Source organism: Equus caballus, chromosome 1 (assembly GCF_041296265.1).
Source record: "Equus caballus isolate H_3958 breed thoroughbred chromosome 1, TB-T2T, whole genome shotgun sequence".
Taxonomy (NCBI): Eukaryota; Metazoa; Chordata; class Mammalia; order Perissodactyla; family Equidae; genus Equus; species Equus caballus.
In genome coordinates this window covers 139183945-139205685 of record NC_091684.1, presented here as the reverse complement: position 1 = coordinate 139205685, position 21741 = coordinate 139183945, and the positions used below count along the sequence as shown (strand labels likewise).

At 42.3% G+C, this 21741-nt stretch overlaps 1 protein-coding gene across 2 annotated transcripts in view; it reads left to right on the top strand.

Annotated features, from left to right (window-relative positions):
* Nucleotides 1-10697: 10697 nt before the first annotated feature.
* Nucleotides 10698-21741, top strand: part of MAP2K1 (mitogen-activated protein kinase kinase 1) — a 75946-nt gene continuing 64902 nt past the window's right edge. The window contains exon 1 of one of the 2 annotated variants that reach the window (XM_023655001.2): nt 10698-11102. In XM_023655001.2, coding sequence (XP_023510769.1) covers nt 11023-11102 — 80 coding nt within the window. In that variant the 5' untranslated portion in view covers nt 10698-11022. Of the gene's footprint in view, nt 11103-20157; nt 20345-21741 lie in introns of those variants that run through there. The other variant, XM_001496420.7, reaches the window with a different exon arrangement.

Sequence of the window (21741 nt, the reverse complement as noted above, 5' to 3'; positions counted from 1 at the left end):
TGTAATATAATATATAATATAATATGTAACATTGCAGCATGTAACAGAATTTTTCAGAAACTCGCTAAAGATTTTTCCTTCTCTTAAATAGTATGATTCTACAGATATTTATACAAAGAGCACAGGAAAGCACATGAACAGGGTGGCTTCTTTGGTTTCAGTGAGCTCTCAGGTAAGTGGCTCATTGCTGTGGAAAGAGCCTGGGGCCAGCGAGATGCTAGGCCTGGGTCCTATCCAATATCTGCTACTGATTTATAGTGCAACCCAAACTTTTCTGGGTACCAATATCTTCTATAAAACAGAGGTCATACTACTTAATTTATGTGCTTCAAGATATTGTTTACACGATCTGGTCAGAAAGAGAAGGGAGAGATTTATTCACTCAACAAGTATTTACTGATTGTCTATATGCCAAGTATGGTTCTTGGAGCCAGTGATGAAATGGTGAACAAGACAGATGAGGTTCTGCTCTTCCAACAGGGAACCAGACAATAAGTAAATAAATAAACAAAGAAGAATAAAAGGAGAAAATAAGGTGGTAATGTGACAGAGAGTGACTAGAGGGACAATGTAGAAAGAGTGAGGAAGTGACATTTGTGCAGAGTCCTTACGGCAAAAAGTAGGCAGGCAAGCAAAGGCCTGAGGGAAGACTGCCCTATGCTGAGTAAACAGGAAGCCCGTAGACCCTGAGTTGGGAACAAGCAGGTGTGTTCCGAAGGAGGAAAGAAGGTCACCGTCCCAGAATTTGGTGACCAAGGGGAAAGTGGGATGAGGTGAGGGAAGAGGAGGCAGAGCTGGGAAGTTCTGATGAGGGTTTTGGAGATGGATCTATTGGTGGGCCCTAAGCAGTAGATTAATGTGTGTTTGTCTTTTAAGATCTTCTAGCTGCTGTGTGGAGAATGGACTATCAGGAGGCCAGAGGGAAAGCAGAGGGCCAGGTAGGATTCCTGACATGTTTTGGAGATAGAACTTAAAGGCAGGCCCACCCCTAATGTTTGCAGGACACAGAGCTAGAGAACAAATGGAGGCCCAATACCAAATGCTTACATATGTAAAGCTGTAAATTAACCTGCAGATCACTAAATAAAATATGTTCTATCCTCCTATCTTGAAAAATATACTTTTATAACAATGTGGAAGTCCAGATTAGAATTTAGATTTCTCAGATTCCTTGGAATGCCATAATGGAACATGGGGAGAGGTGGCCCCTAGCTTTCCTTCCTCTGTCTGCTTCTCCTTCTCTTCCCATCTTCAACCCTATCCCACACTGCAAAGACCTTCACCCGCCGGTGCATGGACATCCAGCCCACCGGCCAAGCTCTGTCCACATCTTCCTCATATAGGCCCTCGGCCACCCCTCGAACCTAGGGGAGTCTGTGCCTGGGTGCAGTCTGCCACTCTGCTTTCAGGAGGGTGGACCAGGGGGAGAGCACCCTACAGGCGCTGGGAGCAAGCCTTAGATTCCCTGTATTGTTCGGACAGGGAACTCTGGAGTCTTGGGTGACCAGAGATTGGTCTAGAAGGGGGAGCACAGGCTCCGTTCAAGCATGGCTCGTTGGCCCTGTGGACTCCTCACAACATGGAGAGGAGTGTAGCCAGATGAGGGCCAGAGTGGAGCCTCAGAAGCCCAGGGCTCAGAGGAGGACTGCTCAGAGCTTTGTGACAGGTTCAGTGTGAGTTGTGCTGGCAAGAGAAGCATGAAGGTGGCTACTGTGGGTGACGGAGTGGAATACAATGCTCCAATTTAGATGTTTTGAGTCTGAGATGCCCACTGATGCATCCAAGTAGAAATTCCAAGGAGGCAGGAGCCGAAACTCAGGAGGAGGGGTCTAGACCAGCAGGAATAAAATCGGGAGCTCATCAGTGTACAGAAGGTAGAGGTCACCCAAGCAGAGAGTGTCAGCAAAAAAGGGACCAGGTCTGAGGCACTATCAACCAATAAATGCTCAACCAACAAAATCTGGAAAATACTGAAAAGCACAAAATAAAAAAAAAAGATAGTCTTACCCGTACTTGCACCTCCTAGAAATAAACACTGTTAACATTTTGAGATACTTCCCTTATCTTCTCTCTCTCCATCTCTCTCTCTGCCATACATGTTCATACTGTATTTAAGTATAAAATAGTGTTCATATGTACGTACTTTTTATAAGTGCTTTTTTCACTTACTATTTTTGGAACGTTTTCCCACGCCATTGCCATTACTCTTTTAAAGAGAGATTTTTAAACTGATACATTGAATTCTTTCGTGTAGATACGTCATAAAATCCTATATTTTTAGACATGAAATGTTTTAAGATAATGTAATTTATTACTGTTGTGTGTGTGTGAAAGATTGGCCCTGAGCTAACATCTGTTAGCTCAATCTTCCTCTTTTTGCTTGAGGAAGATTGTCGCTGAGCTAATGTCTACGCCAATCTTCCTCTATTTTAGGTAGGATGCCACCACAGCATGGTTTGAAGAGCAGTGCTATGTCCACACCTGGAATCCGAACCAGAGAACACTGGGCCACCAAAGCAGAGCGCAGGAACTTAACCATCATGCCACAGGGCTGCCTCCAATTTATTACTTTTTAACACAGAGAAATCCAAAGAAGGAAGGCAAAAATTGTTCATAATCTTCCCACCTAGGAAAGATCTTTTGATGTTTTTGAGGAAAATAAAATAAAGTAGTACATCTACATGGACAGAAAAATCAAACAATACAAAAAGGTACAAAATGAAAAGTGAAAGCTTTTCTTTCCACTCAACAAGTCTTTCTTTTTTTTTTTTTTTTCAAGATTGGCACCCGAGCTAACATCTATTGCCAATCTTCTTTCTTTCTTTTTGTTTTCTTCTTCTCCCCAAAGCCTCCCAGTATATAGTTGTATATTCTAGTTGTAGGTCCTTCTGGCTCTGCTCTGTGAGATGCTGCCTCGGCATGGCTTGATGAGTGGTGCTAGGTCTGTGCCTGGGGTCTGAACCGGTGAAACCCTGGGCAGCTGAAGGGGAGCGCAGAAACTCAACCACTTGTCCACGGGGCCGGCCCCAAGTTTTTCTTTCTAAAGATAATTACTGTTAACAAATTCTTATAGTTTCTTCCAAGAAAAAATAAACATTGTATTCAATAAAAGAGACCAAACAAGTTGGGTATAAAAGAAAATTTAATTTGTGCCTACATCTTGTTAATACGAGTAATGCTGAAATAAACATCCCTGCTGCACATAAACCTTTGTGCGCATCTCTGATTATTTCCCTAAAATAAATTCCTAAATTTGAACTTATGCATTATGGACATTATATGAAATTGTGTTTTTTTTTTTTTTTAACAGTTTATAAACTAAGTTTGAACGGCACCTAGATTTGTCAGCTTCTAAGTTTGGCCCCAAATTCGCAGAACTCAAAAGTAGTGTGGATTATGATCTACCCAAATCTATTGAACTTATGCCAAAAACAGTTTTGATATCACTTAAATTGAAGGTAAGTAATCAAAATTAGAGAAAGGGATGGTAGATAAAGAAAAAAAATCATATTATTGTTGTTTATGGCATTACCAAGATCTGTAGTGTTTTTATAATTGGAGATAACTGAAAATATCATGGTCAAAGTGGCCTGAGGACTGTCAACAAAACGAAGTTCACCTGTCTGCTATGAGCAAGGTACCGAGACTTTTTAAAAGATCATTGACCTTGAAATCAGGAGATGTGTCCCTGTTCTACCCTTAACCAGCTGTGTGACCTCGAAGGACACCACTGAACCCTCTGAGGCTCAGTTTTCCCCCTTTATAAAATGACACCATTAAACACCCTGACCTCTATAATTCTAAAATGAACTCAGTCTCCCATTCTCCATATGCCGAAGCCCCATATCAGATGCCAGTGTAGGATCTTGTTATAAAGGTCTGTCTATTCAGAGAAAGCACACACAGGGGCAAGGATACACAGCCATATGCTTCAGTAGTAATTAAGATGACATGACAATGCTGTCATTAAAATAACAATACTATACTTTGTATTTTATGAAACTGTACAATTAAAATAATCTGGCACATTGCAGAGAAGAGATCCCTTGCTCCCTAGGAATATATAGAACTACAAAACACATCTATATATCATAACTGTAGTTTACAATATCTTAATGTATACATAAACCCAGGAGTATGTGTCATTGTTGGAGACAAAACTCTTTCAGGCAAATTCTCAGCTCTCTGTAAGCTGACCTGGCCTCTGAACAAGAGCGTGAATTATAAAAAAAGATTGATAGACTTAAGATGACCCTGCCTGTGTAGGCCCCATATGCTCTTATCACAGCTCCCAGGTCACCGGAGGTCAAATGGTCACTCTTATTTTAAATTTCCTGCCTGTAATCTTTGCTAAGCACTTGGCAGGAAAAGGATGATGCAGGGGTTTTCCACTGAGTGGAAGAAAGCGTGAAAAAAAAGACCAACGATGACAACCATTCAAATGAATGTCCTGGGAAAGAGACTTGTTTAATCTCAGACCAAATTTGAGAATAAGAGTATCTGGAATCCTGGACTGTGATTCCAAAGGAAGTCAAGACTTCCTTCTCCACAGCTGCCCTCTAGGAAGCTGAAGCGTCCCAAGCATATCTTCTTTCACTGCGTGACCTGAATGAAAAGCCAAGTAGCATGTCTCCCCTCCTTGATGCCAAGCCAGGGCGAGGTGCCTACCCACACTCCTCTCCAAAAAAAGGTGCCAGATCTGACATCCTGTCTGGGCGAAGCCACATCCTTAGACAGCAATTGAAATTGCATCATCCTTCACCTTGTTGAGGCATCCTTTCCCTCAAATGGAGGGCAGTGACCATAAAAAGTGGCTCCCAAAATAACCCGGTGGTTTCATTGCGTTTGGAATGTCTGACATCCAGAACTGAGGAAGCGGATGTATCTTCTCTGCAGGGAGAGGGGAGGGTAGTGTTACCCCTCACACCGTGACCCTTCACTCCGATACTCAATAGCAACAGCTGCCAAATTCATAGGAGCTTAAACATCTAGACAATGGATTATATTCCTTATCTATTTATTTTAAAATTTTAAAAATTAGCCCCACCCTGAACAGAATGAATTATAGGCAAAAGGAGTTAATGATAGTAAAAGCATTTAATAAAGAGTCAGGGTTCTCTCATGACTAGAGAGTAGGAAAATGTGGTATTAAAATGAGAAAAAAACGTAACGTGGAATTTCTTCATATGGAATAATTTCTGTTTGCAATAACTTGACTTTTTTTTTTAATTTCCCAACTGAATTTTTCATAATAAGAGAATAAAAGATCTTAATTTATAGAGGCCGGCCTGGTGGGGCAGCGGTTAAGCGCGCACACTCTGCTTTGGCAGCTCGGGGTTTGTCGGTTTGGAGCCCGGATGCTGACATGGCACCGCTTGGCAAGCCATACTGTAGTAGGCGTCCCATATATCAAATGGAGGAAGATGGACACAGATGTTAGCTCAGGGCCAGTCTTCCTCAGCAAAAAGAGGAGGATTGGCAGCAGATGTTAGCTCAGGGCTGATCTTCCTCAAAGAAAAAAAAAGATCTTAATTTATAAGAAGCAAATATAGACTTACCGCTAAAATAAAACTCATAAATTGATAATATCATAAAATTCACTGATCCTATACTATCAATGCATGTTAGTATGGTTAAGATAAGCACAGGATTCCATAATGTAAGCAGAAGTTATCATTGAATAGTGTATCATGAATGGTTTTTATTATCTTTTTTATACTTTCCTAGTTTTTTCCCCCACATAATAAGCTGGTATTGGTCATATAACTTTTTAAAAACACACAAAATTTGAAACAAAAACCAAAATGCTCAGAAGTAAATGTTTTAATGTAGGGAAAGCCTATATTATTCTTTCACTCTAAAAAGCAAAACAGAACAAATTAAAATATGTTTTGCTCAGTCTGATCTGTTTCCTGAGAAAAAAAGTTTTGTTGTGATTTCTCTATTTTTTCCCCAGTTTTATTGGGATATAATTGACACATAACATTTGTAAGTTTAAAGTGTACAATGTGTTGATTTGATACATTTATATGCTGCAAAATGATTATCAACATAGCATTAGCTAACACATCCATCCTGTCACACAATTACCATTCTTTTTTTGTGGTGAGAACATTTAAGATCTACTCTAGTAACAACATGCAAGTATATAATACAATACTATTAGCTATAATCACCACGCTGTACATTGTATTCTCACAACTTGTTAATCTTAGAACTACAGGTTTGTACCCTTTGACCAATATCTCCGCATTTCCTCCCCCCTCCCGCCAACCCCTAGTAACCACCGCTCTACTCTCTGTTTCTCTGAGTTTGGCTTTTCAGATTCCACATATAAGTAATATCACACAGTATTTATCTTTCTCTCTTTGATTTATCTAACTTAGCATAATGCCCTCAAGGTCCATCCATGTTGTCACGAATAGCAGGATTTCCTTGTTTCTCATGGCTGAATAATATTCCATTGTATACATATACCACATCTTCTTTATCCGTTCACCTGTTGATGGACACTTAGGTTGTTTCCCACATCTTGGCTATTGTGAATAATGCTGCAATGAACATGGGAGTACAGATATCTCTATGAGACCCTAACCTCAATTCCTTTGGATATATACCCAGAAGTGAGATTTCCGGATCATATGGTAGTCCTATTTTTAATTTCCTTTTTTTCTTTTTGAGGAAACTTCATACTATTTTCCACAGTGGCTGTATCAATTTGCATTCCCACCCATAGTGCATAAGGGTTCTCTTTTCTCCCTACTCTGCCAACATTTATCTCTCTCTCTTTTTTTTTTTTGGAAGATTAGCCCTGAGCACCAATCTTCCTCTTTTTTTTGCTGAGGAAGTCTGGCCCTGAGCTAACATCCATGCCCATCTTCCTCTACTTTATATGTGGGACGCCTGCCACAGTGTGGCTTGATAAGCAGAGCATAGGTCCACACCTGGGAACTGAACCGGCGAACCCTGGGCTGCCAAAGCGGAACATGCAAACTTAACTGCTGCACCACCAGGCTGGCCCCATTACCTCTTGTTGTTTTGATGAGAGTCATTTGAACAGGTGTGAGGTGATATCTCATTGTGGTTTTCATTTGCATTTCTCTGATGATTAGTGATGTCAAGGGAATTTCTTTTTCTTTTCTCTAGTAATTGTTTTATTGAAAGGTAACATACATCCAGAAAAGTACATAAATCATAAATGGAATGCGCTTGTGTAACTTCCACCCAGATCAAGAAAGCAAACTCTATCAGCACCCTAAAAGCCCCCTTCAACTCACCTTCCTATTATTCTTCTCCTCAAGGATAACCACTATCCCAACTTCTACCGCCATAGATGAGGTTTACCAGTTTTCAAATTTATATAAAGTAGTATTACTTTCTTGTGCTTAGCTTCTTCTACTCAGCATTATCCTTTACTGTTGGTGGACATTTGAATTGCTTCCCTAATAACTATCACAAATAGGGTTGCTATGAACATTCTTGTACATGTTTTTTGGTGAACATTTATTGATTTCTGTAGGTGTACGCCTAGGGGTAGAATATCTGGTCGCAGGGTAGATGTAAGTTAACCTTAGTAGATACTGTCAAACAGTTTTCCAAACTGGTTGCACGGATTTATACTCCCACCATCAGTGTAAGAGAGTCCCATCCTAGTTCCTCCACATCTTATCAACATTTGATATTATTTATCCTTTTCAACTTAGCCAGAACAGTGGGTGTAGTATCATAGTGGGGTTTTTTTAATTGTGGTAAAGCATACATAAAAATTTACCATTTTGACCATTTTTAAGTGTAGAATTTAGTGGGATCGAGTACTCACACTGTAATTTTAATTTGCATTTTCCTGATAACCAAAAAAGTTCAGGGTCTTTTCCCGATTATTGACCACTTGGATATCTTTTTTTTTTAAGTGCCTATTCAAATCGTCTGCCCGTTTTTCTATTGGATTGTCTGTGTTTTTCTTGTTAATGTGTAGAAGTTCTTTATATATTATGGATATGAGTTCTCTTTCCAATATGTCCATTGCAAATTTCTTCTCTCTTTCTACGTTTTTTGAAGGTCAGAAGTAACTAACATTAATGTAGTACAATTTATCATATTTTTCCTTTATGATTTTTTTGTGTGTCTTGTTTAACCAATATTTGCTTATCCTAATGTTATGAAAATATTCGCCAATATTTTCTTTGAAAAGTTTTATTTAGTTCTATAATCCATCTGGAGTTGATTTGCTATGTATGGTGTGATGACAGGTCAAGACATTTTTTTCCATATGGATATTCAACCGACCCAGCAACATTTATTTAAAAGACTGTCCTCCCGGTGGCCCAGTGGCATAGTGGTTAAGTTCACATGCTCTGCTTTGGCAGCCTGGGGTTTACAGGTTGGGATCCTGGGCAAAGACTTACACATCACTCATCAAGCCATGCTATGGTGGTGTCCCACATACAAAATAGAGGAAGATTGGCACAGATATTGACTCAGGGCCAATCTTCCTCACCAAAAAAAAAAAGAAAAGAAAAGAAAAGAAAAGAAAAGAAAAAAGTAATTAAAGACTATCCTTTCCCCCACTGCACTGTTTCGACAACTTTGTCATAAATCAGGTGATCAAATACATATGGGTTTGTTCCCAGACTCTTTATTCTACTCCATTGGTCTATTTGTCTATCTTTGTGCCAGTGACATACTGTCTTAAACACTCAATCTTACATAGATCTTGATATCTGGTAGTGTAAATCCTCTGGCTCTGTTCTTTAAGATTGTCTTGGTTATTCCATTTCCCCCCTTAATTTCTTTGTTGATGTTGTTGTTTTAACAACAGCTTTTTTGTTGTTAGTGCCCTCAAGTGGATTCTGGGTCTTAGCCACCCCATGTACTACACAGCAGAACCCTGCCCCATCTTTTTGCACAATCCTCTCACCTTCTGGCGCTATATCAGACAATGTTCTGTTGCTATTCATAGGATTTTCATGGCCAATTTTTTGGAAGTGGGTGGCCACAGCCTTCTTGCTAGTCTGTCTAGTCTGGAAGCTCCACTGAAACCTGTCCATCATGGGTGACTCTGCCGGTGTTTGAAATACTGATGGCATAGCGGGTGATGTGGTGTCCCTGACCTGGAAACGAACCCAGGCAGTGGTGAGAGTGTGGAATCTCAACCACTAGACCATCAGGGATGGCTAATAACAGCTTTATGAAGAAACAGTTCACATACCATACAATTCACCCATTTAAAGTGTACAATTCAATAGTTTTAATAAACTCACAGAAATGTGCAACTATCATCACTGTCAATTTTAGGACATTTTCATCACCTCATTAAGAAACCCCTACCTTTTAGCTATCATTCTACTATTCCTCATTGACCTGCCCCACCAAGCCCTGAGCAATCGGATTAATCTACTTTCTGTCTCTAAAGATTTGCCTATTCTGGACATTTCATGTAAATGCTATCATATAATACATGGTCTTTTGTGAATGGCTTCTTTCGCTTAGCATAATGTTTTCAAGATTCATTCATGCTGTAGCATGGATCAGCATTTCATTCCTTTTCATGGCTGAGTAATATTTCAACATATGGATGTGCCACATTTTGTTTATTCATTAATCAGTTTATGGACATTTCGGTTGTTTCCACTTTTTGGCTATTATGAATAATGCTGCCATAAACATTTGTGTACAAGTTTTTGTATGGATATACGTTTTTCATTTCTCGAGTATATAGTTAGGAGTGGAATTGTTGTATCATATGGTAATTATATTTAACTGTTTGAGGAACTGCCAGACTATCTTCCAAAGTGTCTGCACTATTTTACATTCCCATGTTAATGTTTAAAAATTTTTTAAAAATGTTTTTAATTGAATTAGTTATATATATAATAAGAACGTCAAACACTACCAAGAGCTACAAAATAAGGAAACCTTACTTCCTCTATATATTGCAAACAGCTGGGCAGCTGACGTCCCGCTCTGGACCACCAGGTGCAGATGCTTACTTTGTTCTGCACTCCTAATGCCTTTAAGACTGAATGCTTTACGGAGGGCAAACGGACTGAATGTGCATTTTTGAATAGGTATTCTGCCTCCTTTATTCATCTCTTTAGTTATTCTTATTTCTTCAAGTTTTATAGAACTGAAATTATTGATTGAAAAGTTTTTTTTAAGGCTTTAAAAAAATATTACCAGTCTTCTCTCAAAAAAGCTTGCCCCAATTTGCAATCTCATCAGCACTGAGTACCCATCTCCCTGTGCCCTCGTTAGTAGATTAGTAGTGTGTATAACCACTTTATATATATTTGCCAGTTTGTTAGGCGCAAGGAGTCTCTTGACAAGTTTTCTACTCCCCCACGCTGCCTCTCCTCTGGAAATGAGAAAGGGTCCTTTTCCTTATTCATTTTATTACTTCTGCTCCGTCAACTTTATTCGCCCGGGAACCAGCAAGCACGACCTCCTTTCCCAGTGGGTCCCCCCGGGCGGCTCACGTCAGCAGAGGGCGCTGTGGAGCCAACGCCGGACCCCGCCCCCAGGCCCGCGCGCCGCGCCCCCGTGACGTATTTCCGCGTTAGCCGCCGCCGAGGCGTGCCCCCATTGGCTGTCGGCGAGGCAGTAGGGGCGGAGCCGAGTGGGTGTGGTAAACGCCGCAGCCCGGTGGGGCGTGGTTTCCCCGGGCCCGCCCTCTGCTCGCGCGCCCTCCCCCGCCCCCCAGTCCCTCCCTGGGACGGCTGCGCGGAGCGGCCGGGAAGCGGCGGCGGCGGCGCTTTCCCCCCTGGTAGCTGGAGCGGGGCCCTTGTGCGCGCGCGGCGGGTCCGCTCGAGCCGGGGCGCCGGGGGCTGAGGCGGGGAGAGAGGGAATCCCGGGCTGCTCCCGGCCCCTCGGCGCCGGCGCACCGCGTGGGGCGCGCCCCCCAAAGGCAGCCCCGGGCCCGCAGCGCCGACTCGGCCCGCGCGGCGGGCGCGGGGCAGCTCAGAGGGAGGAAGCAGGAGGGGCCGCCCTCTTGTCGGAGTTGGAAGCGCCTTCCCCGGGTCCAAAATGCCTAAGAAGAAGCCGACGCCCATCCAGCTGAACCCGGCCCCCGACGGCTCGGCGGTTAACGGGACCAGCTCTGCCGAGTAAGTCCGGGGCCGGGCTGGGGAGGCCCGGCGGGGCGCTGGAGCCGGGCCGGGTGCGCGGCGCGGGGCTCCGCTCGGGTTGGTCACGTAGGTCTCGGGCTGGCGGGCGAGGAACTGCCGGCCGCCGAGGTATCGGTGACTAAGCACTGATTATGCTCCTGACTCAGACCGGCCAGGGGACCCGGCGACTCTCGATGTTTCCTCCCCTTTCCCGACCTTTTCAGGCATCCCTGGCCGCTGGCCGTTCCCGTTCTCCCCCCGAAATAGACTGGTTCATCCCCCGCCCCTCCCCGGCGGTCTCCCGGGGACTCTGGCCTGTAACGGGGAGAGGGGAACACGGGCTTTGGAAAGGATTAAGATCGCGTTGCGTCTTCTGCTCAGGGTGTAGAGTGTGGAGTTGGGACCGGCGAGCAGCATCCTCGCCTTGGTGCCCGACACCTGTGGGCCGAGAGTGCCTCGCGGCCGCCGCCGCCGCCCGGCCCGCGGGGGCGTGTGCGCACCGGCCTCCCCGCGGCTTTTCCCTGGCCGACCTAGGGGGCTCCCGGTCCTTGGTCGTCTTCCTGGAAACTGTCTTGACTCGGAGGGAGCGGCTTTCCTCTTCTTCATCTGACTCTTCATTCATTCGTTCCACAAATCACTCCCCACCCGTGACGCCCCTGGCTTTCTTGACCATGCGCCCTAAAACCTCCTGACCTGGGACGTGAACATGAGGCCGTGGAAACCATTCACAAGTTGCTCCATCTCAGCAGCTTCCAGCGTGGCTCACAGTCCAGCGCTTTATTTCATTAAATAACGATGAGGCTGTTTCATGGATGTTTCTGAGCTCCCACAACTCTTTTGTGTCCTGGGTGAGGGACCCGGCTAGCTGGAGAAGTAACTAGAAAAGATTTGATTCTTAATCTTTCGTCTGCACGCTGGAGACTTTAGGAAGCTAGCTGGTGAAATGAATCCAGTAGCCCTGCACCTTCTGCCCTTGGTGATTTCCGTAACCTTCCTTTCTCTCTCTAGATTTTAATAGCCCAGGGACCTTTGACTTGGTGACTCTGTCCATCCCTGTAATGATCACAAGGCCTTAGGTGAGCCTGTGGTGTGAGCTCAACCGGGTTCCTCAGACCTGCTCCCCAAAAACCCCTTTCAATACTTTAGTGTCTGTTTTCCATGATATTGACTTATACAGGTCAGTGGATTGCTTTGCAAACATTCAGTTTTAGTGTACAGAATTTTATTCCCTTAAAAAAGCCGGAAAGCCTCCCAGGGTGGGGCAGGACAGGCCGAGTTTTGACCACCGTGGATTCCAGCTGAATGTTGTGGCCTCATCATCCTGCTCCTGTTTGATTTGGAGGAAGGTACTGAGTAGAAGTACCTGTTGTCATTCTGTTGTTAGTTGTGACACCACAGCTATGTTCTTGCAAAAGGGGGGAATTTCATTAAAAGAAAACAATGTTGGGAGGAAAAGAAGAAACTACCCTGGAGTTGGCAGAAAAATTTGGGTGAGACTGGGAGATTCTAAACAGTGTTAAGAGGTTGGACTCTGAAGTCAGGCGAAGTTTGAAGCCTGGCTCTGTTACTTTTGGTTTTGTGACCTGTGACAAGTCTCTCAGTCTCTCTAAGGCTTAGGTTTAGTTTTTTTAATCTGTGAAAATGGGGCTAGTGATAGAACCTACTTAGGGCAGCTGTGAAGATTAAATGAGTGAATACATAGTAAACCTTCCATGAATGTTAGCTGGGTAAATGTTGAGAAGGATGAAGGAAGGTGGAAGGTAATTTCCATTCGTGGTGGTGCATATGTGTGTTAGGGTGCCTTTGCTTCTGGATAAACGACTCTCCCTCTCTTAGTTTTCTGTGCCATTTGCATCTACCTTCATGACTCATTGCTGTGTTACAATAGGAGGCATCTTGGTGTAGGCTGCCTGAGACAAACAAGGACTGTTCCCCTACATTTTCTGGCACTAATGGGGGGAAAGCTGTGCACATCTTCATCTTTCACCTCCGTGAGTGTTTCTTAAGCAAAGCTGCTGTTCTCATAATTTCTGTGATTAGGCCAGGGCACAGTTCTGATCATTATCATGCAATGTAAACTAAAGAAGACAATCCGTTGCCGGTAAAGAACCCGGTACTAAATTGGTAAGGTTGCTTCTCCTCTGTAGCTTGCTGGCATCTTGGGATTTACCTCTCACATTGTACTTACCTCTTTCAGATCTAGCTGGGTTATATGGGACCTGAAGTTTATGCAAGTTCTGGGGGTCCTTGAAGACAAAGAATGCAAAAATACTTCTTTTGAAAGTTTTGCAGAAATTTATGAGCGTATTTCAAGGGTGCTAAGTGTTAGAAAGAAATAGATTGGAAATAAGATCATATCATTCCCCTGTTTAAAATGTTTTCATGGTTGCATTGCAGTTATAATAAAATCCAAACTCACTGTATTAGGCTGTGAGACTGAGTGATCTGCCTGCTGTGGCCCCCACCCCCATCTCTTTAACCACGTTTCCTGCTGCTCCTTTCTTCCACTGTGCTGGTTCTCTTTCACTTCCTCCATGGGATGGTCCATACTCCCTCCAGGGTCTTGCACATGCTCTTCCCTTGGCCTGGAATGACTCATCTCTTCCTCTTCCCAAGCTAGGAAGGAAGCAATCTTCACTTCTCTTAAATCTCATTTCCTTGGAGATACTCACAGACCACCTAATCTAAAGTAAGTCCCTCTTTTTCATGTCATGTGATTTTTTAATGATACTTGTTTACTGTGTCTAATTTTTACTAGGGTGTTTTAAATATCTGTCTCTTCTGTATACCATGAACTATAAGCCTAGGGCTACCTTTTTTTGATTCACTGCTCTGTAAGTAGTACCTAGAATATAGTACCTGGCACATAAGCGCACAAATGTTTTTTGGGTGAATACTATTTCTAATATTTGCACCATGTGTTTAACAAACCTTTTTATACCTTTTCATTTTTCCTTTAATTTTCCCCTGTACTCTCATTCCCTTCTCCTCATTTCCTTTTCTTTCACAGGCACCCACTCTAGAGTATTTAAGATATGGTTTTGTAATTCCACCCATTTGTTGGGTACATGTGTACCTTTGGGAGGTAAATAGCATTGTTTCCTGTGTTTCTGTGCTTAGAGTGCTCGATGTTACTGTGCTGTTATTCAGCCTTAAAAAAGAAGGAGATCTGCCATTTGCAACAACATGGATGGACCTGGAGGATGTAATGCTGAGTGAAATAAGCCAGATACAGACAGAGAAGTACTGCATGATCTCACTTACATGTGGAATCTAAAAAAGTGGAATACATAGACGCGGAGAGTAGATAGGTGGTTACCAGGTTTGGGGAGGTGGGGTAAATGGGGAGATGTTGGTCAAAGGTAGAGAGCTGCAGTTATGTAGGATGAGTAAGTCTAGAGGTCTAATGTACAGCGTGATGGCGATGGTTAATCTCTACTGAATACTGGAATTTTGCTAAGATGGTAGATTTCAGGTGCTCTCATCACACACACACAAAATGGTGACCGTGAGGAGATGTGTATGTTAATTTGATTAGCTTGACTGTAGTAATCACTTTGCTGTGTGTATGTGTGTCAGGTCATCATGTTGTACACTTTAAATGTATTCAGTTTTTATTAAAAATGCTGTTGTGCTATAAATCTCTATCAGTCGGGATAGACTAGGTGATGTTGAGGTAACAACCACCAAATCCCAGTAGTTTTAACACACTTGCAGGGTGGAGGGAGGCTCTGTTGATTGGATTCCACCAGAAATCCAGGCTGATGGAGGCACCATCTCTGAAATAAGTTTATGTGAGAAGGAAATCTTGTGAAGCACGTTCTGGCTCTTAAAGTTTCTGCCTAGAAGTGACACATGTCACTTGTGCTTTCATTTCATTGGCCAAAGCAAATCACATGGCCATGCTGGCCTTCAAAGAGGGTAGGGGCCTTCTTGGAAGGAGGAGAGCTAGGACTGTTTGAACAGAAGCAATGACCACTCCAAAGTTATTTCAGTTTCTTATTTTTTTAACCAATGCTATGTTTCTGAGCTCTATTCATATGCTATGCGTGTATCTAGTTCATTACTTCTCTTGGTTGCAGAGCAGTCAGTCATGTGCATGTACCACATTTTACTTATTATTCCCTTAGAATTAGGCACCTCTTGTTTCCAACCCCTTGCTGCTCCAAGCAGTGCAGCTGTGACCATCCTTGTACACGGCTCATTTGGGACCCTTGTTGAGAGTTCCCTGTGGAATGTGCTCAGAAGTGGGATTGCTGGATCTTAGGTACCTTGCCTCCTTCCTAGATGAGGCACATAATCTCTTTGTTTGTTTTTTGATGAAGACGACCGGCCCTGAGCTAACATCTGTGCCAGTCTTCTTCTACTTTGTATGTGGGATGCTGCCACCTCATGGCTTGATGAACAGTGTGTAGGTCTGCATCTGGGATGCGAACCTGCGAACCCTGGGCTGCTGAAGTGGAGCCCGTGAACTTAACCACTACGCCAACAGGCCAGCCCCTCTTTCTGTTTTTTTTTTTAAAGAATACTTGTATTCTCTGAGGAGAAGCCTGAGCCCTGAGTAGAAATCACAGTAGCAACAAAGGGTACTTCCCAAGACCTCACTTTTTCTTTGACCTTAGGCACGTCCTTTGTACTTTCTTTTGGTTTCCTATCTGTAAAATGGAGATGATAATGGTTTACAAAATCTTTACCTTAATGGCCTCCAAGGCCCTGCCTGATTAGATCCTTTGTTTTCTTGCACTGTCCCCTTCACTCCAGCCACACTCCTCTCTGTGCTGTTTCTCAGTAGGTTGGGCGCATTCCCATCTCAGAGCTTTTGCATTGCCATTCCCTCTGCCTGGAATGCTCTTCTCCCAAATACCCATGTGACTGCTTCCTGACTTCCTTCAGACCCCTGCTCAAATGTCTCCTCACAGAGGCCATCCTTGATCACTCTAATACAGCACCCCCTGTCGTTCTCTACCGCTTTATTTTGCCGTTTTTCTTCATAGCTCTTACCACTAACTAACGTTGCATTGTGTGTAAGTATTTACCTGCCCTTCCCCCTACCCCCACTAAAATGTAAGCTTCTTGAAGGTGGGGACTTGGCTTTGTTTCTTGCTCAGAGCATAGAACAGTATCTGGCCCATAGTAGGGCCTCAGTAGATATCTGTTGATTAAATGAATGAATCCTTCCTACCTTGGAGGAGTATTGTCAAGGTTAAACAAGATAACACATATAAAAGTGCTTTGAAGGCCATAAGGTGCTGAACAGACAGGAGGTTGTGTTGCTTGGCCTTGGTGGCATCCACAGATTTTTGATTTTGAACTGTTTCACTGTGACCCTGAAACACTCAGACTTCCTTAGTTATTGCCTTCAGAGCGTAGTTCATAGCATCAGCAGTTCTGCCAGGTTTGTAAGGGACACACCTCTATTAGAGTGTGAGGGCCCTAAAGGAAGGGGTCAGGGAGGTTGAGACAGGTTGATGTGCTTTTTGGGGTCTCTTATGGCCTTTTCTGGAATGTGCACCATGATAACTAGGAGCTTTTCAAGTGGTTTTAACTGATTTGGTAGTTTTGAATTTGGGTGCTTCTACTGATTTGTTGCTGCACTGACTAATACTGGTGCTGTCTTTTGAGAACAGCTGCAGGTGAGAAGTAAGGCCAGCTGAAGCTTGTGTCCTTGGGAAGAACATCTCTGCTGTTGTTGCAGCAGATAGAGAAATTGCAAAAAGTTTCATAAAGATCACTTAGCCTCCGGTGAGGAGATGTGTGGGGCTCTTGTTTGAACATAAACACAAAGTTCTACTTTCACTTACTTATGCGTCTTTGAAAGAAAGGGAGAGGATTCTTTGGTAGAGTAGCTGCCAGCCCTGCCTTACCCATCTAGGTTGCTTTTTCTCTCTTCTAGTTCACCTGCTGTGGTGACTGACCCCTTTCCTTTCCTCCCTTGCCCCAGCATACTGCTGCTTACCTCTGTCTGGTCTTGCTTATTTGGTTTCCTTTGTCTGGAATGCCCTCCTCCACTTTTATTTTTGTTTTATATTTGCCACCACACTTTAGCTTCTCTGGGGGCAGGGACCATGACTGTCTTGTACTGATACTTCCTCAGCATCTAGCACAGTGCCTGGAATGAATGAATGCTACCCATCTTTCAAGACCTAGCATGTTGTTCATCTCCCATGTAGCCTTTTCTGATAACTCTATGCTATTCTAGGACCTGGGTTTGAGACTTAGTTCTACCACTTCTTTTTAAAGATTTTACTTTTCCTTTTTCTTCCCAAAGCCCCTCAGTACGCAGTTGTGTATTTTTAGTTGTGGGTCCTTCCACTTGTGGCATGTGGGACACTGCCTCAGCATGGCCTGACCAGCGGTGCCTTGTCTGCGCCCAGGATCTGAATCGGCGAAACCCCGGGCTGCTGAAGCCGAGTGCACGAACTTAACCACTTGGCCACAGGGCTGACCCCTAGACCGCTTCATAATTGTTCACCTTGGGCATGTCATTTAACTTCACTCACCCTCGGTTTTCCTTATTAGTAAAGTGAGGAAAATAATATAATGAACCTATTAGGGAAGGAGGGCAGGTGAGCATCATTTGAAATAGTGTTTAGGAAAGCACTGTATGATTATTGGAATGCTGTCCAAATGCGAAGTATTGTTAATGATGCCAGCTTTGATTTCTTCCTTTTTAGAAGGCTGACTGTTATCTTTTGTTCTTAATGCCAAATTGCTAATGTTGATGAATCATGTTGATTTGGACATTTTATATGCTGCCCATCTTTTAAAATCTGACACAGACCTGGATCTAATCAAGCCTAACTTCCTGTTTACAGCAAGTACAGGGACAGAGGAACAAGTTAAATGACACCAGGAGGAAACAGGCAAATCCAGGATGTGAAACATTCTCTAAGACAACTGACTCAGTCTCTTTAGAAAGTCATTGGCAAGGGGGAAAAGGGGGCGAGTGGTGCTCTTCTAGAATAAGAGATTAAGGAGACATGCCAACCAGATATAACGCGTGAGCCTCGATGAGGTGCTGAACCAAAAAGTGAAGTAGCTATAAAATATACTCTTGGGACAATTAGGGACATTTGAATAGGGAATTATTAATTTTTTAGATGTAATAATGGTGGTATTATCATAAGCGATGCATGAAACTTTGAAATGGTTCAGGAAAAAATCCGCCTACACAGTGGATAAAGCAAATGGGGCAAAATGTTCACAGTTGTTTAGTTGGTTAGTTTATGAGTTTTGCTGTTTTATTCTTTCCATTTTTCTGTATGTTTGGAAAAATTCACAATAAAATTTTTAAAAGTACTCAAAGAACAAAATTCATCCTAAATCTTATGCCCTTTTTAATGTTAACTCACCATTTTCTCTCTTCCTTTTTATACTTCTGGTCTATATTGTATAATAAACATCACGTTAAATGCAATATCGTTTTTTAATTATAATGCTTTCTTATTCACTAAATGTTCCTTTTGTGTATTTTTTTCCTTATCTTGATTGTTAGCGACCACACCTTTTTGGACCTCTGGGTCTACAACACTGTTGATACAGTAAATCATTTTTGGTAGATTGGGCAAAACCAAAATAATGTTTAAATAAACCAACAAAAAAACTTGCTAGCTTTCCTTTATATGAATTGGTAGTTATTTCCACCACATCCACAGGAAGCACAGGTCAAGCAATGGTGAATCTTTCCGACATGTTGAGGAAACAAACCCCGAGAACCCACAGGCTGTGAAGATGAGGTGAGCTTGAGAAGAAAGCTTAGGCTCCCAATTTTGTTTCTGTGATTCCCTTCCAGAAGCTGCCAACTTTGAAAAATCATCCTGGTCTCCTACTGCCACTTGATTGTGTTTTTACTTCATGTCCTGTGTCCTGTTCTGTTGCCTGAAAGCCCATGAGAGCTGTTTGGAGGCCCACATACCTGTTTGCTAAGTTCATACCTCCCGGGATGAATGGCGTTTTGTTTTAAAATAGCAGGTGTTCTGTGAATCCTGGTGCAGGGCTGACTGCTAAAAATGTTGATCCTGCTTCTGATTTCTTGGCGGTGTTGCTCCCAGGGGCATCCTCCTTTGATGTCAGCTAGGGAGTCAGATTCATAAGACGTTATACGAGGGTTGAAGAAAAAGTGGACAAGAGTAGAGTGACCTCTTTTCTCCCCACCTCTTCTTTGAATATTTACCTGTATAGGCATAACTTATTAGAAATTTGAATGTATAAACACCTTTTAAAGAAAGAACCTACAGACATTATCTTTTCCAGTTTAACTTTTGGTTATTCCATATTATACATATTTAGATAGTTGTGATCAGTTGAGTCTTTTTTCCCCCCCAGTTTTACACACAAACCTAATCCTCATGCTTGTCATTTATTTTTTGCCCAAGAGTAGAATTTGATAGGGTCTGGCTTCACAAATGACACTTTGTTGATTATTTAGGTGACTTCCAGATTTTTATTATTTGTTGATACTCTTGTAAATGTTTTTGAACCAGATTTTTGTTCTGCTTTTAGATTAATTCATACATGGAATCAGAGGCAGTGAACCATGTTACCGCTCTTGTTACATATTAACAGAATATGTTTCAAAAAAAGATAGAGCCAATTTACGATGTATGTTTCAACTGTTTCCTCAAGTTTCAGGAAGTTTTTTTTTTTTTTTAAGTTCAGTGATTTTTGATAGTTTAATAGGTGATACAAGGACTCTTTAAAGGTCAATCTGCTTAGCTCAGTTGCTAACCAGGCTGTGTTTTTGAATTGGGATTATTTTCTGCATTTCATCAGTTCAGTTTGAACTAATATTTAGTGAAGACCTCCAGAATGTAATTCACAGGCTGGAAGCTGTAGGTAGGTGAATGAGATTGTCTTTGCCTCCCAGGATCTTAAAATCTCATCTAGGAGGGGAGGGAGGGGTTGCAGGGCCACAAGAAGAAGGAAAGAGATGACTGCAGGGTAAGAAAAGTGCCCCAAGAGAAGAGGTACAAAGGCAGTACTGTTGGAGCTCGTCGAGAGGAGGAAGAACACACATTCAGTGGGGGGAGGTTGGCAGAGCCTTCACGGAGGAGATGACATTTGAGCTGGGTCTTGAAGGATGGCTAGGATTTCCATGGGATTGGAGGTGGGGCATGGCAGGAAGAGAGCTCAGGATGAGCAACTTCTCACAAGTGGGAAAGCTTGGGATGCGTGGAGGAGCCAGCTACTAGTTTAGTGTGCTGGGTGCGTCGGTGCAGGTCGCAGGAGATGAAGCCGGAGAGGTAGGTGGGATGGTTTTGTGGTACCAGCAGAACATTTTGAAAAGTCACATGCAAACTTTTGTTCCCCTCTGACCGTTTTTTAATAGATATGTCCAAATTGTTTTATGTACTTTGTATTTTTATTTTTTGTTCATGTCTGTTATTAACCATACATAATTACTTGTCTTCTGGTTTGTTAAAGCAATAGGTCAGTGTGCTTTGTATTTTAAAGTTTTATAAGTTATGTGGTTACTACATCGTCTCATTGTGATGTTTTCCTTTTATGTTATATTACTTAAGAAAATTACTCGTTTTTTATTTTCAAAAGCATGTGTTTTGTATGGGATAGCCTACTTTTCTTTAGTATTTAGACGTTTATCATCTCTTCACAACTAGTAGGAGTATGTGGCTTCATTTTCTTCTAGCCTTTTCTCTCCCTTATGTGGTTAACTCTTTGTCCCATCTGGAATTAATTAATGTAGTTGGTGTGAGGTATGGGTCTAGTTAATTTTTCTCCACAGTGAGTACTAGTATCTAGAGTTTCTTAAATATGATTTATTTATCCATTTGTTGTATTTTCAGGTTTGCCTTTATTTGGTCTTTATGGCATTTTTGTCTGTTTCTAAAATTTCTTTTTAACTCAGTCTTATGTAGTTTTGATAGTCTTTTTAAAAAGAAAATTTGGTAGGATTAAAGAAAACTTTAAAGATTTTCATGGTGTACCTTTCTATTTATTAATGCCTTCTTCTCTTTCTCCTGTTATGGTGTTATAGTTTCTTCTGAATAATTCTCTTGTGTCCTGAGTTAATATTTCAAATACTTCACTTTTTGATGCTGTTGTGATTGAACATTTTTTAATTTGTATTTTCCACCTTGACTATGGTTTGATTTGTATGAATTGTTTTTATTCTGAAGTTTTGTTAAATTCACATATCTAGTAATTTTTTGATTGAATATATGAATTTCTACATTTACTAGTGTCATCTGCAAAATGTACTTTTTTCCTCTCAACACCTTTAATATTTTACAGCCATCTCATCTTGTGTTGCTCTCAATAGCAGTTCTTGTGTCTCAGGGGAACACTGTTAAGTATAATGAGGCTTCCTAAGGACTTTCTGGGCCAGGGACTTCTCTGCTCTTTCCAAGGAGTCAGGAAAATAGGAAGCAGCTGCCCAGCTTTATAGCATGCTGGATGGGACCTTACAGATCCTCCAGCCCTGCGTCTGTGCCTTCATCTATGAAATGAGGAAACCAGACCCTGAAAGGGGAAGGAACTTGCTGAGAGTTCACACAGGTGGAGTGGAAGGAGATGGTTGGGCTTTCATCCCAACTCACATTTTTCTTATGGTGTGTATGTTACCTGTTTTCATTTGGGACACTTACTTGGTTTGGAAATTTTCCAAGTTTACCCAGCACTG